Source organism: Monodelphis domestica, chromosome 4 (assembly GCF_027887165.1).
Source record: "Monodelphis domestica isolate mMonDom1 chromosome 4, mMonDom1.pri, whole genome shotgun sequence".
Taxonomy (NCBI): domain Eukaryota; kingdom Metazoa; phylum Chordata; class Mammalia; order Didelphimorphia; family Didelphidae; genus Monodelphis; species Monodelphis domestica.
In genome coordinates this window covers 229221967-229233908 of record NC_077230.1, presented here as the reverse complement: position 1 = coordinate 229233908, position 11942 = coordinate 229221967, and the positions used below count along the sequence as shown (strand labels likewise).

General features: G+C 43.9%; 1 protein-coding gene across 4 annotated transcripts in view; it reads left to right on the top strand.

The window, feature by feature from the left end:
- Positions 1–476: 476 nt before the first annotated feature.
- Positions 477–11942, top strand: part of POU2F3 (POU class 2 homeobox 3) — a 96965-nt gene continuing 85499 nt past the window's right edge. The window contains exons 1-2 of one of the 4 annotated variants that reach the window (XM_056794217.1): positions 477–675; positions 11418–11486. In XM_056794217.1, coding sequence (XP_056650195.1) covers positions 648–675; positions 11418–11486 — 97 coding nt within the window. In that variant the 5' untranslated portion in view covers positions 477–647. Of the gene's footprint in view, positions 676–1405; positions 1538–11417; positions 11487–11942 lie in introns of those variants that run through there. The other 3 variants (XM_056794218.1, XM_056794219.1, XM_056794221.1) reach the window with 3 other exon arrangements.

Below are 11942 nucleotides of genomic sequence, written 5' to 3'. Positions count from 1 at the left end.
CATTAAAAATGTGGGCGTCCCATCAAGTCCAACCTAGCCCCCCAGTTGTATTGATAAACCAAGTCCCAGAAGGGGAAATCGATTTTATTCTAGGTCCCATAAGTAAGAAGTGGGAGAGCTGGAATTTCAATCCAGCTCCTCTGACACCAAATTCAATGCTGGGCTTGGGTTTGGGTTTGGTTTTGTGCTACATCGGGCTCACCTTCCACCAAAAGCTCTTGTCGTCCCCAGTTTCTGAAGTAGAGATGAGGAACGACTCTGAGTGAAGACAGGGCAAGTTTCTAGGCTTGGGTTTTGGCCCAGTGCGTCTGAGCCTTCACCGCTGTAGCTTCGTGCCCTCATCCCCATACCTGGTCCCCCAGCTCCCTGTATGCAAATGATCAATTTGCATGGGCCACCTGCCAGGACGGGGGACCCTGCCAGGGAGGGTGTGGCCCCAGTCAGTCCCGGCAGGCAGCTCCTTCTGCAGTGCCTCATGCTTACCTAGAGGAGAATCCTCAGCAGCTCAGGGCTGGTAGCAGCGCTTGGTCGGCAGTGGATTGTAAGGGTTGCTGGGAGGGTAAGAGGTCCTGGCTGCCCAAGGGGACCATCTGGGGCGAACAAACAGGGCCTGGGTGGGTACTGGCTTTGGCCCCATCTCGGGCAGGATGGTGAATTTGGAATCCATGCACACAGGTGAGGGGACAGGGAGCCTGGGATCTGACAGGTGCCATTCTGAGCAGCTCCTTGCTAAGTTCTGGGCAGCCCTGTAGGGCTGGGGGTGGGCATAGGAAAGCTGCAATCCCCAAGCGTTTACCTCCTCACCAGTTGGGGGTAAATGGGGTCATCAGACCTCTTCTGTGTAAAGAGAAAGGGCCAGACTGAGAGAAAGAGATAAAGGAGCCAGGGGGAAAGAATGGGAGGAACGCTGCAAGAGGAAAGGGGGGAACTGGGAGCACTTGTACGGGCTGATTTAGGACTGTGGGATAGTTGCAGGGATGGTATCTCTCTACGAGGTGCATCTGTATCCACGCCATTCAGGGGATTTGGAAGCTGGGAGTCAATATAGACATGTGAAACTCACCTCCTCTGACACCTAAGATTAGGGGCACATTTGTCAAGGTGGGATTGAAGGCGTGCGCTCACTTCTAAGGAAAGGTTATCTATTGAGGCAAACTGGAAAAGGGCATAGGAAGGGGCAGAGCATCCGCACTTGTATATGCAAGTCATGTGCACTGATTGCAATTCTCTCCTGCACATACGTGTCAGAGGAATACACATCCACATGTGTGTCCTGAGGCGAAGTCTAGAGGAGCTTGCCCATATGTCAGGTGGTGGGTTGCGGGGGTTGAAGATGCCTGCACATGTGTGTGAGGTGTGTCTGCATGTGTTGGGAGGTGTGTCCGCCCACGTGCTGTGGGAATCTTGGCTGCCTTGATAGGCTCAGTGCATGGCGGTGCCGAAGAGCCCGTGTGCATGTTCTAGGCTGGGTCCGTGTTCTTTGTGGGAGCTGATTGGAGCCACGGATTGAGGGGCAGCATGCACATGGGTCTGTGGGGTAGGTACTTGTGTCCATTTGTCTGTCCTGGGGTGGTCACCATATTCTCATGGTCTCCTATGTCTTGGGCAGTGGCAGAGGCTCAATGGGAACACTTAGCCTGGAGTTGTTTTTTGCTGTGTAAACAGTAACTGAGACCTGGAGAGATCAAGTCCAAATCCATTCACCTTGATCCTCTTCCCCATCTAGTCTAGGCTAGAAGCAGGAAGAAAAAAGTGCCAGGGCGACAAGAGATCTTACTGTGAGTTGGCGCCAAGCTGGACCCCACCTCCGACAAGCCATTTTCCCCTTTGATTCTCCAGTGCCATTGATTTGGGAGGTTGGGGAATGGCCAGTATGACCTTTGAAATTCCAGGGCTTGAGCAGCTGGGCACAGAAGGGTACTTCTCCAATCCACCAAAGAAAATTAGAGTAGGCAAAAGATATTTACCCTCTTTCCACCAGCCGCGGAAATAGAGATGTTACAGCATCTGGATTCCTCAGCTCCCAGTATTCCTGGAGAGGTTCAAAGCAGCAAAGGGGGGATTTAAAAATCCTTTGGGGGTTATGTTCAGTGAGTTCTAAAAGCTATGCCGGTCATAGCCATCAAGGAGTCAAATTCATCTCCCAAGGACAAAAGCATAATTCAAGTTAGGAAATCATTTTTTCTTCCACAAAGCTGGCTTGTTGAAGTTCAGCTCAAGGAAAGCCAAGACAGAGGCGGTTAGGGGGTGGGTGGTTTCTGGACCCTAAGGAATAAGCAAGACCATCATCATAATATTATTTCTAACTGCAAGTGTACAGTTCTCAAAATGCTGTTTGCAAGTGCTCCCTATACTTTATCTCATATGTTTACAAATTTATGACTGGGAATATTTGGGGGCTGATCCCACTTAATTCCATGAGGTGAGCTTTGGGCAAGCTCTCCCCTCCTCCCTTAAAATGAAGACCCCCTCTGCTTGGAATGGAAACTAGGATTCTTTCCTTTTTTTAAACCCTTACCTTCATACTACATACTTGATTCTAAGGTAGAAGAGCATTAAAGACTAGGCAATGGGGGTTAAGTGACTTGCCGAGAGTCACACAGCTAGGAAGTATCTGAGTCCACATTTGAACCCAGGACCTCCCAACTCCAGGTGGGGCTCTCTATCTACTGTGCTATCTAGCTGCCCCATGGAATTCCTTTCAAGTATGGTTATGCAATGGCAGTCGGGATAGATGGTGGTAGCCAGGAAAATCCCCTCAAGGGATCATCTATCTATATGAGGATCAGACTTCCTAGAATTTTCCCCGTCCATATAATTGATTACTAATTGTAGTAGATAGCAGCTCATATTGATAAAGCTCTTTGACCCTCCAGAGGAAACGGAGGTGGAGGTGGAGGAAGAGCCAAGACCCAGCAGAGGAGAAATCTCCAGATCTTGAAACCACAACTGACACTTGGGGCATTTCATGTCATGGGTGTAAGGATTGTTTGACCTTAGATCTGGGGAAATTGGGGGTCTGGGTGAAGACAACTGGAGGACCTCATTCTGTTCAGTGCATCCAAATACCTCTTTGGGGAATTCTCATCTCATTCTTCTCTCGGTTTCACACCCATTTATAAGCCCTGGTTTCTGGTAGCAAGGTGGATAGTGGGCAAGGAGTAGGCAGGAGAAATGGGACAAAGTGAGAGGTGGTACAGATTGGTGCTGAATTCCCAGATAATTCTTGCTCTGATCAGTGGGTGGGCAACATATGCATTAAATCCTCTCTTTGGGATCTCTCAACATAGGATCTGCCCCCTCTGTGAAACCTTCCTTCTGTGTAGGCTCCTCTGCAGGATTTCTTAGTCCCACCTTTCCTCCCCAGGGGGATTTCTCTCTATTGGGAAGCCCCTCAATGAGATCTTTCCAGTTTGGGCCCTCTTGGTAGAGTTTCTTTTGGCCTGGGCCCTCTGAGGGATTTCATATGGGTCAAGATCTTCTAGAGGAGCCCCTCAGATTCTAGACCCTTTTTCAAGTCTTGGATCTAACAGGCACTTCATAAATGTTTGTGGAATTGGTTGGATTTTGATATATTTGTCTAGAGTCCTCAGTGGGGTTGTTGTCTGATGCCTGGGGGGGTTGGTAACTCTTGTCTGAATTTCTCTAGAAAGACTTTTGAGATCCTTTGTTGGATCTCTCTCTTTGTAAGAACAAATGCTCTTTGGGGGAGGAGGGTCACAATCTGGTGTTCTTTGTGATATTTTCCTCTAAGTAGACCCCTCTGTGGAGTTCCCCTCATTCTGGAGCCTTCTTGAGGTCTGCCTCACTTTTTTAGGTCTCTTCTGGGAGGTCTCTGTTGAGGGTCCTTCAGACTCTGGGCTGTTCAGTGCAGTCTATTCCATTCTCAGGTTCTGTCCCTTCTCAAGTTGGAGTACTCTTTTGCCTTTGCTACAGTCTTTTATCCTACTATTCTCTGCAAATGGTCAGTGAGTTAAAAGGGCATTGATTAAGCACTTATTATGGGCCAGGTATATATTAATTTTCCTTTATATTCCCCTACCTCCATGCCCACCCAAAATCCTTATCTGTCAAAGCTCAAACAAACTCTGAAAAGTCATAATGTTTTGTTTGTTTGTTTTTCTATCTTAAAATGACTTGGAGGACAGGGATAGAAAGCTTTGGAAGCCTGAGTAAAAAGATTTGGCACAAGGCTCTCCCCCACTCAATGAACTGGATGCCCTGAGTCAGCCTCTTCTATACCATCATTCTCATTTCTCATTTCTCGAAGGTCTCCTACCTCTGTCTGATAGTCTAGTGTTAAAGCCATGATTCACTTCATCTGGCAGCCTGGGCTAGTCTAGGGACTTTGTACTTTATAGAATATCTCTCACAGTAGGATGCCCAAAGCCTGAGCAGGAATGAGGTCACCTGCCCTGGGAGCATCCCTGGCAAAGGAAGGGGGCTCATCTCTCCTAGTCAGAGAAGAACAGGCGCCAAACAACTAATCACAGAGAAAGTAGAGAGAGAACAGAGAAGACTGCAAAGTTTTAGAACCAGAAGAGACCTGAATTTGATCTAGTCTAATATTATTGCAAAGATAAGAAAATCAACACCCAGATTACAATGATTTTAAAGAAAGCTACATAACTAATTAGTGGCAGAGTTGGGACTAGAACTCATCTTCCAACTCCCAGTTCAATATTTCCTCCATTGCGTTCAGAGAGACATTCCCAGGTACTGTTCTGAATCTGCCCAATCATAAAACTATGAGCTCTTCTCTGTTTCCATTAAAACTTATTAAAATATTAAATATATTAAAGCATATATATATAAATATATATTAAAACTTATAAAAAGGCCAGGCAGAGAGATGCCAGTTAGATCTCAAAAAGGTTTTTTGGACTAGAAGGGAACACTGTGGAGGGTTACGGAATCCCCTCTAATAATAATAGCTCACATTTATACACATTAAAACCCTTGGTGGTTTTGTTGTTGTTGTTCAGTCTTGTCTGACTTTTAGTGACCCCATTTGGGATTTTCTTGGCAAAGATACTAGAGTGGTTTGCTATTTCCTTCTTCAGCTCATTTGACAGATGAGGAAAATGAGGCAAATGGTGAAGTGACTTGCCCAGGGTCATAGAACTAGTAAGTGTCTAAGACCAGATGCGAAGTCAGGTCTTCCTGATTCCAGCCCCAGTACTCTGTTCCCCGTGCCACCTAGTTTCCTCTCTTCATGGCTTAGAAAGCATTTTTTTACACATAAGAAAACTAAGGCACAGAAAATCTAAGTGGTTTACCCTAAGTCACACAGATTGTAAGCAGGGAACCCTAGACAAAACTTCAGGTCTCCAGAGTCAGATCTCTTTCCCCTGCCCAGCTCTCCCCCTGAGGATTTTGAGGTGATTGGATGAAAGAGGATGTCCCTCAATTCTAAGAAGTTTGATTGAATTTGAAAACATGTACCTCACCGTCACCTATTCTCCTCAATTAGGGAGGAACTTGGAGTTAGCTTCTCCCACAGAGGATGAAGATAGGGGATCCTCTTTTGAGGGAAGAGCTGCAGAAGGATAAAGTCTTGAGATCCTTTGGTCATTGACAAAATTACAAGATTTAGAGCTAGGAAGGACCTTAGAGATTATCACAGTCCAACCCCTCTTTTTTTTTAAAGAAGAATCAAATTATTTAGTAAATCAACTTACTGAATATTATTTATTTACCTTTAATATTTTGTTTTATTTAATTTATTTAAATTTAATATTTAATGTGATGGTGGGTGACCAAGCAATACCATATTTCAAACATTACAGAAAAGAAAAATGATAAATGTTGGAAGGGATGTGGGAAAATTGGGCCATTAATGTATTATTGGTGGAGTTGTGAACTGATCTGGCTATTCTTGAGAACAATTTGGAATTGTGCCCAAAGGGCTATGTAAGGGGAGTTTCATCCCCTTCCCCTCCTGGATTGCTGATGGGGTTCATCCCATTTTTCATGCCAGCACTATGTCCATGAACTTCAATAAAAAGGTGTGGGTGGGACCCCACCAGGCTCTCCTTCCCTGAACAGGGCAGGAGAGGGGGACTGAGAATCCTACAGGATGAGCTACATGTGGTCAGACTTAGAGTAGGAAAGAGACATTAAATCTATGCCTATCTGCTTTCTCTCTTTCAAGTGATTATTAATAAACTTTATGGAAAATAAGAACTTGGGAGATATTAATTTAAATTTAGCATGTGCAAAAATAGAAGTTCTTTTATGATAGCAAAGAATTCTTGGGGGAATACTCACCAATTGGGGAATGGCTAAACAAGTTGTAGTTTATGATTGTGGTGGAATACTAATGGGCTATAAGAAATGAAAAATAGGATGGTTTCAGAAAAACCTGGAAAGACTTTTATGAACTGATACAAAATGAAGTGAGCAGAGCCAAGAGAATATTGTCCGCAGTAACAGCAATATTGTACAATGATCAATTGTGAATAACTTAGTTTTTCTTGGCAATACAATGATCCAAGATGATTTCAAAGTACTTAATGACAAAAAATGCCATTCACCTCCAGAGGAAGGACTAATAGAGTCCTTTGCAGATTGAGGCATACTTTTTTAAACTTTATTTTTCTTAGGATCTTTTTTTGAGACTTTGTAGATGTTTTCACACAGAAATCTTTTGAGTTTGTGTCTTAATCTTCCCTACAACTATGGCAGTTGTTTTTTTTTTTATGGTCGAGTTCTTTTGTTATTTGGTTTTTTTGCTCATTTTTCAAGCCCATTTCTTGACTTTGAGCTTTTATGCTAAAGTTGGGGTCTGCTCACTTGGGGGTAGGGAGGCACTATCTCAGACTTTTTCACATTGCTGTTTTCAGAGCTAGTTCTTTGAGTCTGCAAGTTTTCAGTGCTTCCAAAATCATATGATCTAGAGAAACATATGGTCACTATTCTCTTGGTCTGTGCTTTGGTCTTTATCAGAGAAAACCACTGGTCCCCTGCAGCTACAAGCTGTACTGGTCCATGGCTCTGGAACTGTGACCAGGTTCCTTACTGTCCTGCCAGCCTCAAATGCTAGTACTTGTCTCTGCTTTGGAACTGCAACCCAAAACTGCTATGGGCAAAAAGTTGCCAATCAGCATCAGCTGATCCCAGTGCCAGCAAAGGGTCATCTGTAATCTCTTTCTGATCCATTATCCAATGCTATTATTTGACAAGTTATCTTCCAGACTCTGGACTGAGAGCTCCCCAAATTGCTGCTGCGGGTATGTGTGTATGATCTCCACCTAGTGTCACAGACCACTCCTGATGAACTCCTAAGTTGTCTTAGACTGGAAAAATGTCTCAGCTTGATCTTTTGTTGGGTCCAAAAATTTGATCTGAAGCATTATTTTAAGGTTGTTTGGAGGAGAAATGTTAGAAGAACTCAACTTGATTGCTGCCTGTATCCCTCCATCTTCTCTTCCCTCTCAACCCTTCATTTTCCAAATAAGGAAATGGAGTCTTTGTTAATGACTTACCCATGGTCACACTAATAATGGAGTAGACCTTGGATTTGAATTCAGGCCCTCTAAAGCTAAATCCACGGATCTATACACTACTTCAAGTAGTCAATGAAACCAAAGGAGCTTAACAAGAAATCTTGGAGACATAAGCTATATGGACTTCAGAAGGAGAAGCAGTTCAGACGTCAGGTAGCATATGCCTCTTATTAAAAGGCTGGAAGATGAATCCTACAAAGAATACTGAGGAGATAGAGAGCAGGGACTCACTAAGTTTATGTGCACCTGTGTGCTCATAGACATATAAGAAGAGAGAACTCTTCCTGAGGGCTGAAAATGATGATAATGTGAATATGCTCTCAGGACAGTCCATAAGTATAACTATCCTCAAATGTATCCCCCTCCCTCCCCCATGGCTAAAATGGTAAATGAAGGGATTATGTCTAGCATTTCAGAAGATCTCTTGTGGCAAAAATCTTGATTCTATCCTCTCTCTTTTGTCATCTCTCCCTAAACATGGCTAAGGAAGGGGGTGATTGGAGACATCCATTCAATAGATGACTGTGATAAGTAGAGAATTAGGGAATAAGGCATCTGAACGCTTCTTAACCTCATGCCTGGCAAGTTGTGTACAGCATGCAAAGGGTTAAGAATTGTGGTACTGTATCCTTCAGAGACTGAACTTCTACAAGTTGTTTCACTGACTAATTTTAGCCTCTTTAGTACATGCTGGCTCTATTGTTATTTCACATCTATCATTGATTCGATGTGTATTGATTTAGAATTTGGATTACAGATGCTTATGAAATCACATTTCCTTGACATGGTCAAGTGTGTCTGACAGCACTTCAAAAAATATTCTTAGCCATTACTGAATTAGGTTTAACTATTAAGCCAATCTAAAAAATGAATGTGATGCTGTTGCTGATATAGTCTTACTTTCTTGATGATATAGATATGGTTGGGGGGGGGGTGTTGTTTGTTTTTTAAACCCTCACCTTTTGCCTTAGAATCAATACTATGTATTAGTTCCAAGGCAGAAGAGTGGTAAGGGCTAGGCAATGGGGGTTAAGTAACTTGACCAGGGTCACAAAGCTGGGAATTGTCTGAGGCCAGATTTGAACCTAGGACCTCCCCTCTCTAGGCCTGGCTCTCAATCCACTGAACTACCCAGCTGCCCCCCTGGATGTGTTTTTAAAAAAGAAAAAGACAGACAGAAAAAGCAAAATATTCATGTTTCAATAGTGCTTTATGGTTCGCAAAATACTTTCTTAGGAGGCGGGTGGTACTTTCTTAGAAAACAATGCAGCATAGTGGGAAGAGTTGGACTTGGAATCAGGAGACTTAGAAACTGATCCTGGTTCTTATGCTGTGACCTGGAATAAGCCATTCTATCTCTAGTTTCCCTCATTTTTAGAAAATGAAATTTTTGAACCAGATCCAGAAGATTCCTTCCAATAATGGCATGACATATGATTCTTCCCAGTTTTGCACATAATGACACTGAGGCTCCAAGAGGCTTATTCAAAAATCACTTGACTTATAAAGTGTCAGAAACAGGATTTGAATACAAAACTCTTGCTTTAAGTTGAATAGATCTTGAAGAAAAGTGCCTGGGTGAGGAGATATATATATATAATCACAGGCACAAGATTACATTATGCCCTTCTTAAGCTAGAAATCTGAAATAAGTTCATGAAAAAAGAATAATCCACAATACTTTTTACTTGAAAGACTGTTTGAGAATAGATCGATGGCCTTGAGAGCAAGTTATAATATGGCCAACAAGAACCTATGGCCACTGGGTAAACATAAAAAGACAGGGAGGGGAATCAGCAGGGCTGAAGAGACCATAGGTTAAAATTTCCCCAAGGAAAAAGACACCCACTCCCCCATCCATTTGTTTCTGCTGCTTAGGGTTTCTAATAGAGAAGCATCAGCTAAAGAGATAGGGGTTGGGAAATAGATAAAATCTTCAAGTTCAGTTCAAGGGTTGAAAAAAAATACAGCTAATTTTATTGTCTAAGGAGATTTTGGTCCCATGCAGAAGGAGAGGAGCAGTAGAAGGAGATATTTTTCCAAAGTCCTTGGAGGAACAAGATTGCCTGCTCTTCATGGTGACTTAGAAAGGAAGAATTTCCTGAATATAAAATTTTAAAGAGAGAAGAGGATAAGAAAATTATAATAATGCCATAGGTGCTTTCCTCAAAACAACCCTGTGTAGTAAAGCATTATTAACTCTATTTCACAGATGAAGAAACTGAGGCACAGAGAGGTCAAGTGACTTTGACTTGCGTAAGGTTGCCCATCATTAGAGCCAGGTCTCACTATTCTGAGAACTCTTTCTACTATTTCATGCTGCTTCTTAAGTTGTAGTGTTTTCTGCCTTGTTCTCCTGTGTGTCCCAGGAGAGCATTTTTGTTGTGGTCTTGCTCAGTTATCCATGGCTAGGGGTCTATGATTCAGTGGCTCTAAAAACTCTCAAAGCACCACTGTGACATCTAAGGGTTACTTGCCCCACTTGGCCACTTTTTCCCCAGCCTGGCAGTTCCTAGACAGGTTTGGTTCTCCAGGAAGCAGCAATGGTTACACTTACTCCCACCTCATGCGCCCCAGAGATGGTGCATTCCAATGGTTGACATGGTTAGGTACTACCTTTCCCCCATTAAACAAGTTGGTCTAGCTTTATCTCCATGTTCTTTCTGATGCCTTTGTCCCATACTGCTCCCTCTGTCCCAGCACTCTCCAGATCACAGACATCCAGACTGCTAACTGCCTGATTACAAGATGCAAATAAAGCCTGTCTGCTCAACTAGAATTGGCTGCCCAGAATATGCAAATCACTTCACCCAGAATTTACCTGGTTAGAAAGAGTTAAAATGCTGCCCCAGAGAAAAGAGTGGGGTAAGGGGGGGTCATCATAATTTGAATAAAGTATTCTTCTGCCTTTAACTGATTCAATATTTGGGTGGTTTAATAAGGAGAGGAGCCAGGAGACACAGTGAGTTAGTTCAAAGTTGCTTCTCCCTATCACTCTGCTGACCCTAGGAGGAGACTTGGGGTCTCTAGGTGGTGGTAGCTGTCAGTTATGGGTAAATGTTTAATTTATTGGGGATGCGGGGGGGGGGGAGAGAAGGAGAGAAGGAGGGGGGGAGAAAGGAGGGTGGGAGTAAGAGGGAGAGAGGGAAGGAGAGAGGGAGAAAGGGATAGAGAAGAAGAAGGGAGGGAGAGAAGAGAACAGGCAAAGCATTTGATGTTCTATGAACATTCACCTGGGGCAGGGCAGTCTCATATACACACAAACACAAAATGAAAAGATAGAATACCCCCAGGAGACAGGAATTTACCAAGAGAAGGACAAGGTGGGAATTGGGAACTTAGTCCTTGCCATGGTCCTCTCGCCAGGAAGGAACTGGCATTGGCAGAGGGGAGAAATGATCAGACACTCCAGATGATGCTATAAGATACTCACTTTCCAGCCTGGGGTGACTGTGGTTCAAAAGCCTGGGAATGTCTTCTACCCCTTTCTCAAAAACAAAATCAATCCTCCCCACCCCCATCCCAGAAGAGGCCAAGCTAAATCAGACTGGGGAGGGAGAGGGCAACTTTCTCCTTCTGCACCCTCTCTCCTTTTAAAATATTTACCAACTGAGCCCTAGGATGGAGAGCTCCAGAAAATGAATGTTACAAAAGGTGAGAGACCCAGTAGCGGCTCTCTCTGCAGAAAGAGGAAAAGAAAGAAGAGAGAGCACAGCTCACCCACTGTGGAGGGGAGCTGTACCCCAAGCTTATGAATATTCTAATGGTTGTATATGCAGGAATAGGGCATTTGAAAGTCTGATGGTTGTTGTAATTACACATTCATTTTTGCTGTTTAGTTAAAGCCACACATGTCATTGCATGACAAGTTGTGACCTGTCATTAAAATCAGCTGTGTTTTCTTTGCAGATATCAAGATGAATGGGGATGTGGCAGATTCCACGGACACTCGCAATGCCCTTAGCCAGGTGGAGACAGGTAAGGGAATCCTCGATCTCCTAAGCAGCCTGGGTGGAGGATAGGAGACAATTGGGCCTGGAGAAGAACAGAGTAGCTTGAAGTTATAGGAAACATGCGATGCATGGACTGTGTCCCCTTTTCTTGCTTGCTCCTCCCCACAATCAGACAGGCCTGCTACCTCCTGGTACATGGAGTCTACCAGGAAAAGGGGGTGAGGTATCTAGAGGATGCTAAAGTCTCTCAGTGATTCTTCACTGGTCTGAATAGGAAAGGAGTCACTTGGGAGTTAGGGAATGCTGGTTAGTGCTAAGAAGAAGCCAGAACCTGAGAAAAATGGGGGGGGGGGAAATGAGGTTCACCCTCTCTGGGTTCTTCTGACCTCACTAATACCTGGCTGCCTGCAATTAGCCGAAGAAGGAAAATCCAGATTTAGCAGAAGGGAGATGGGGCTTGAAGGGCCAACTCAAGGGGAGC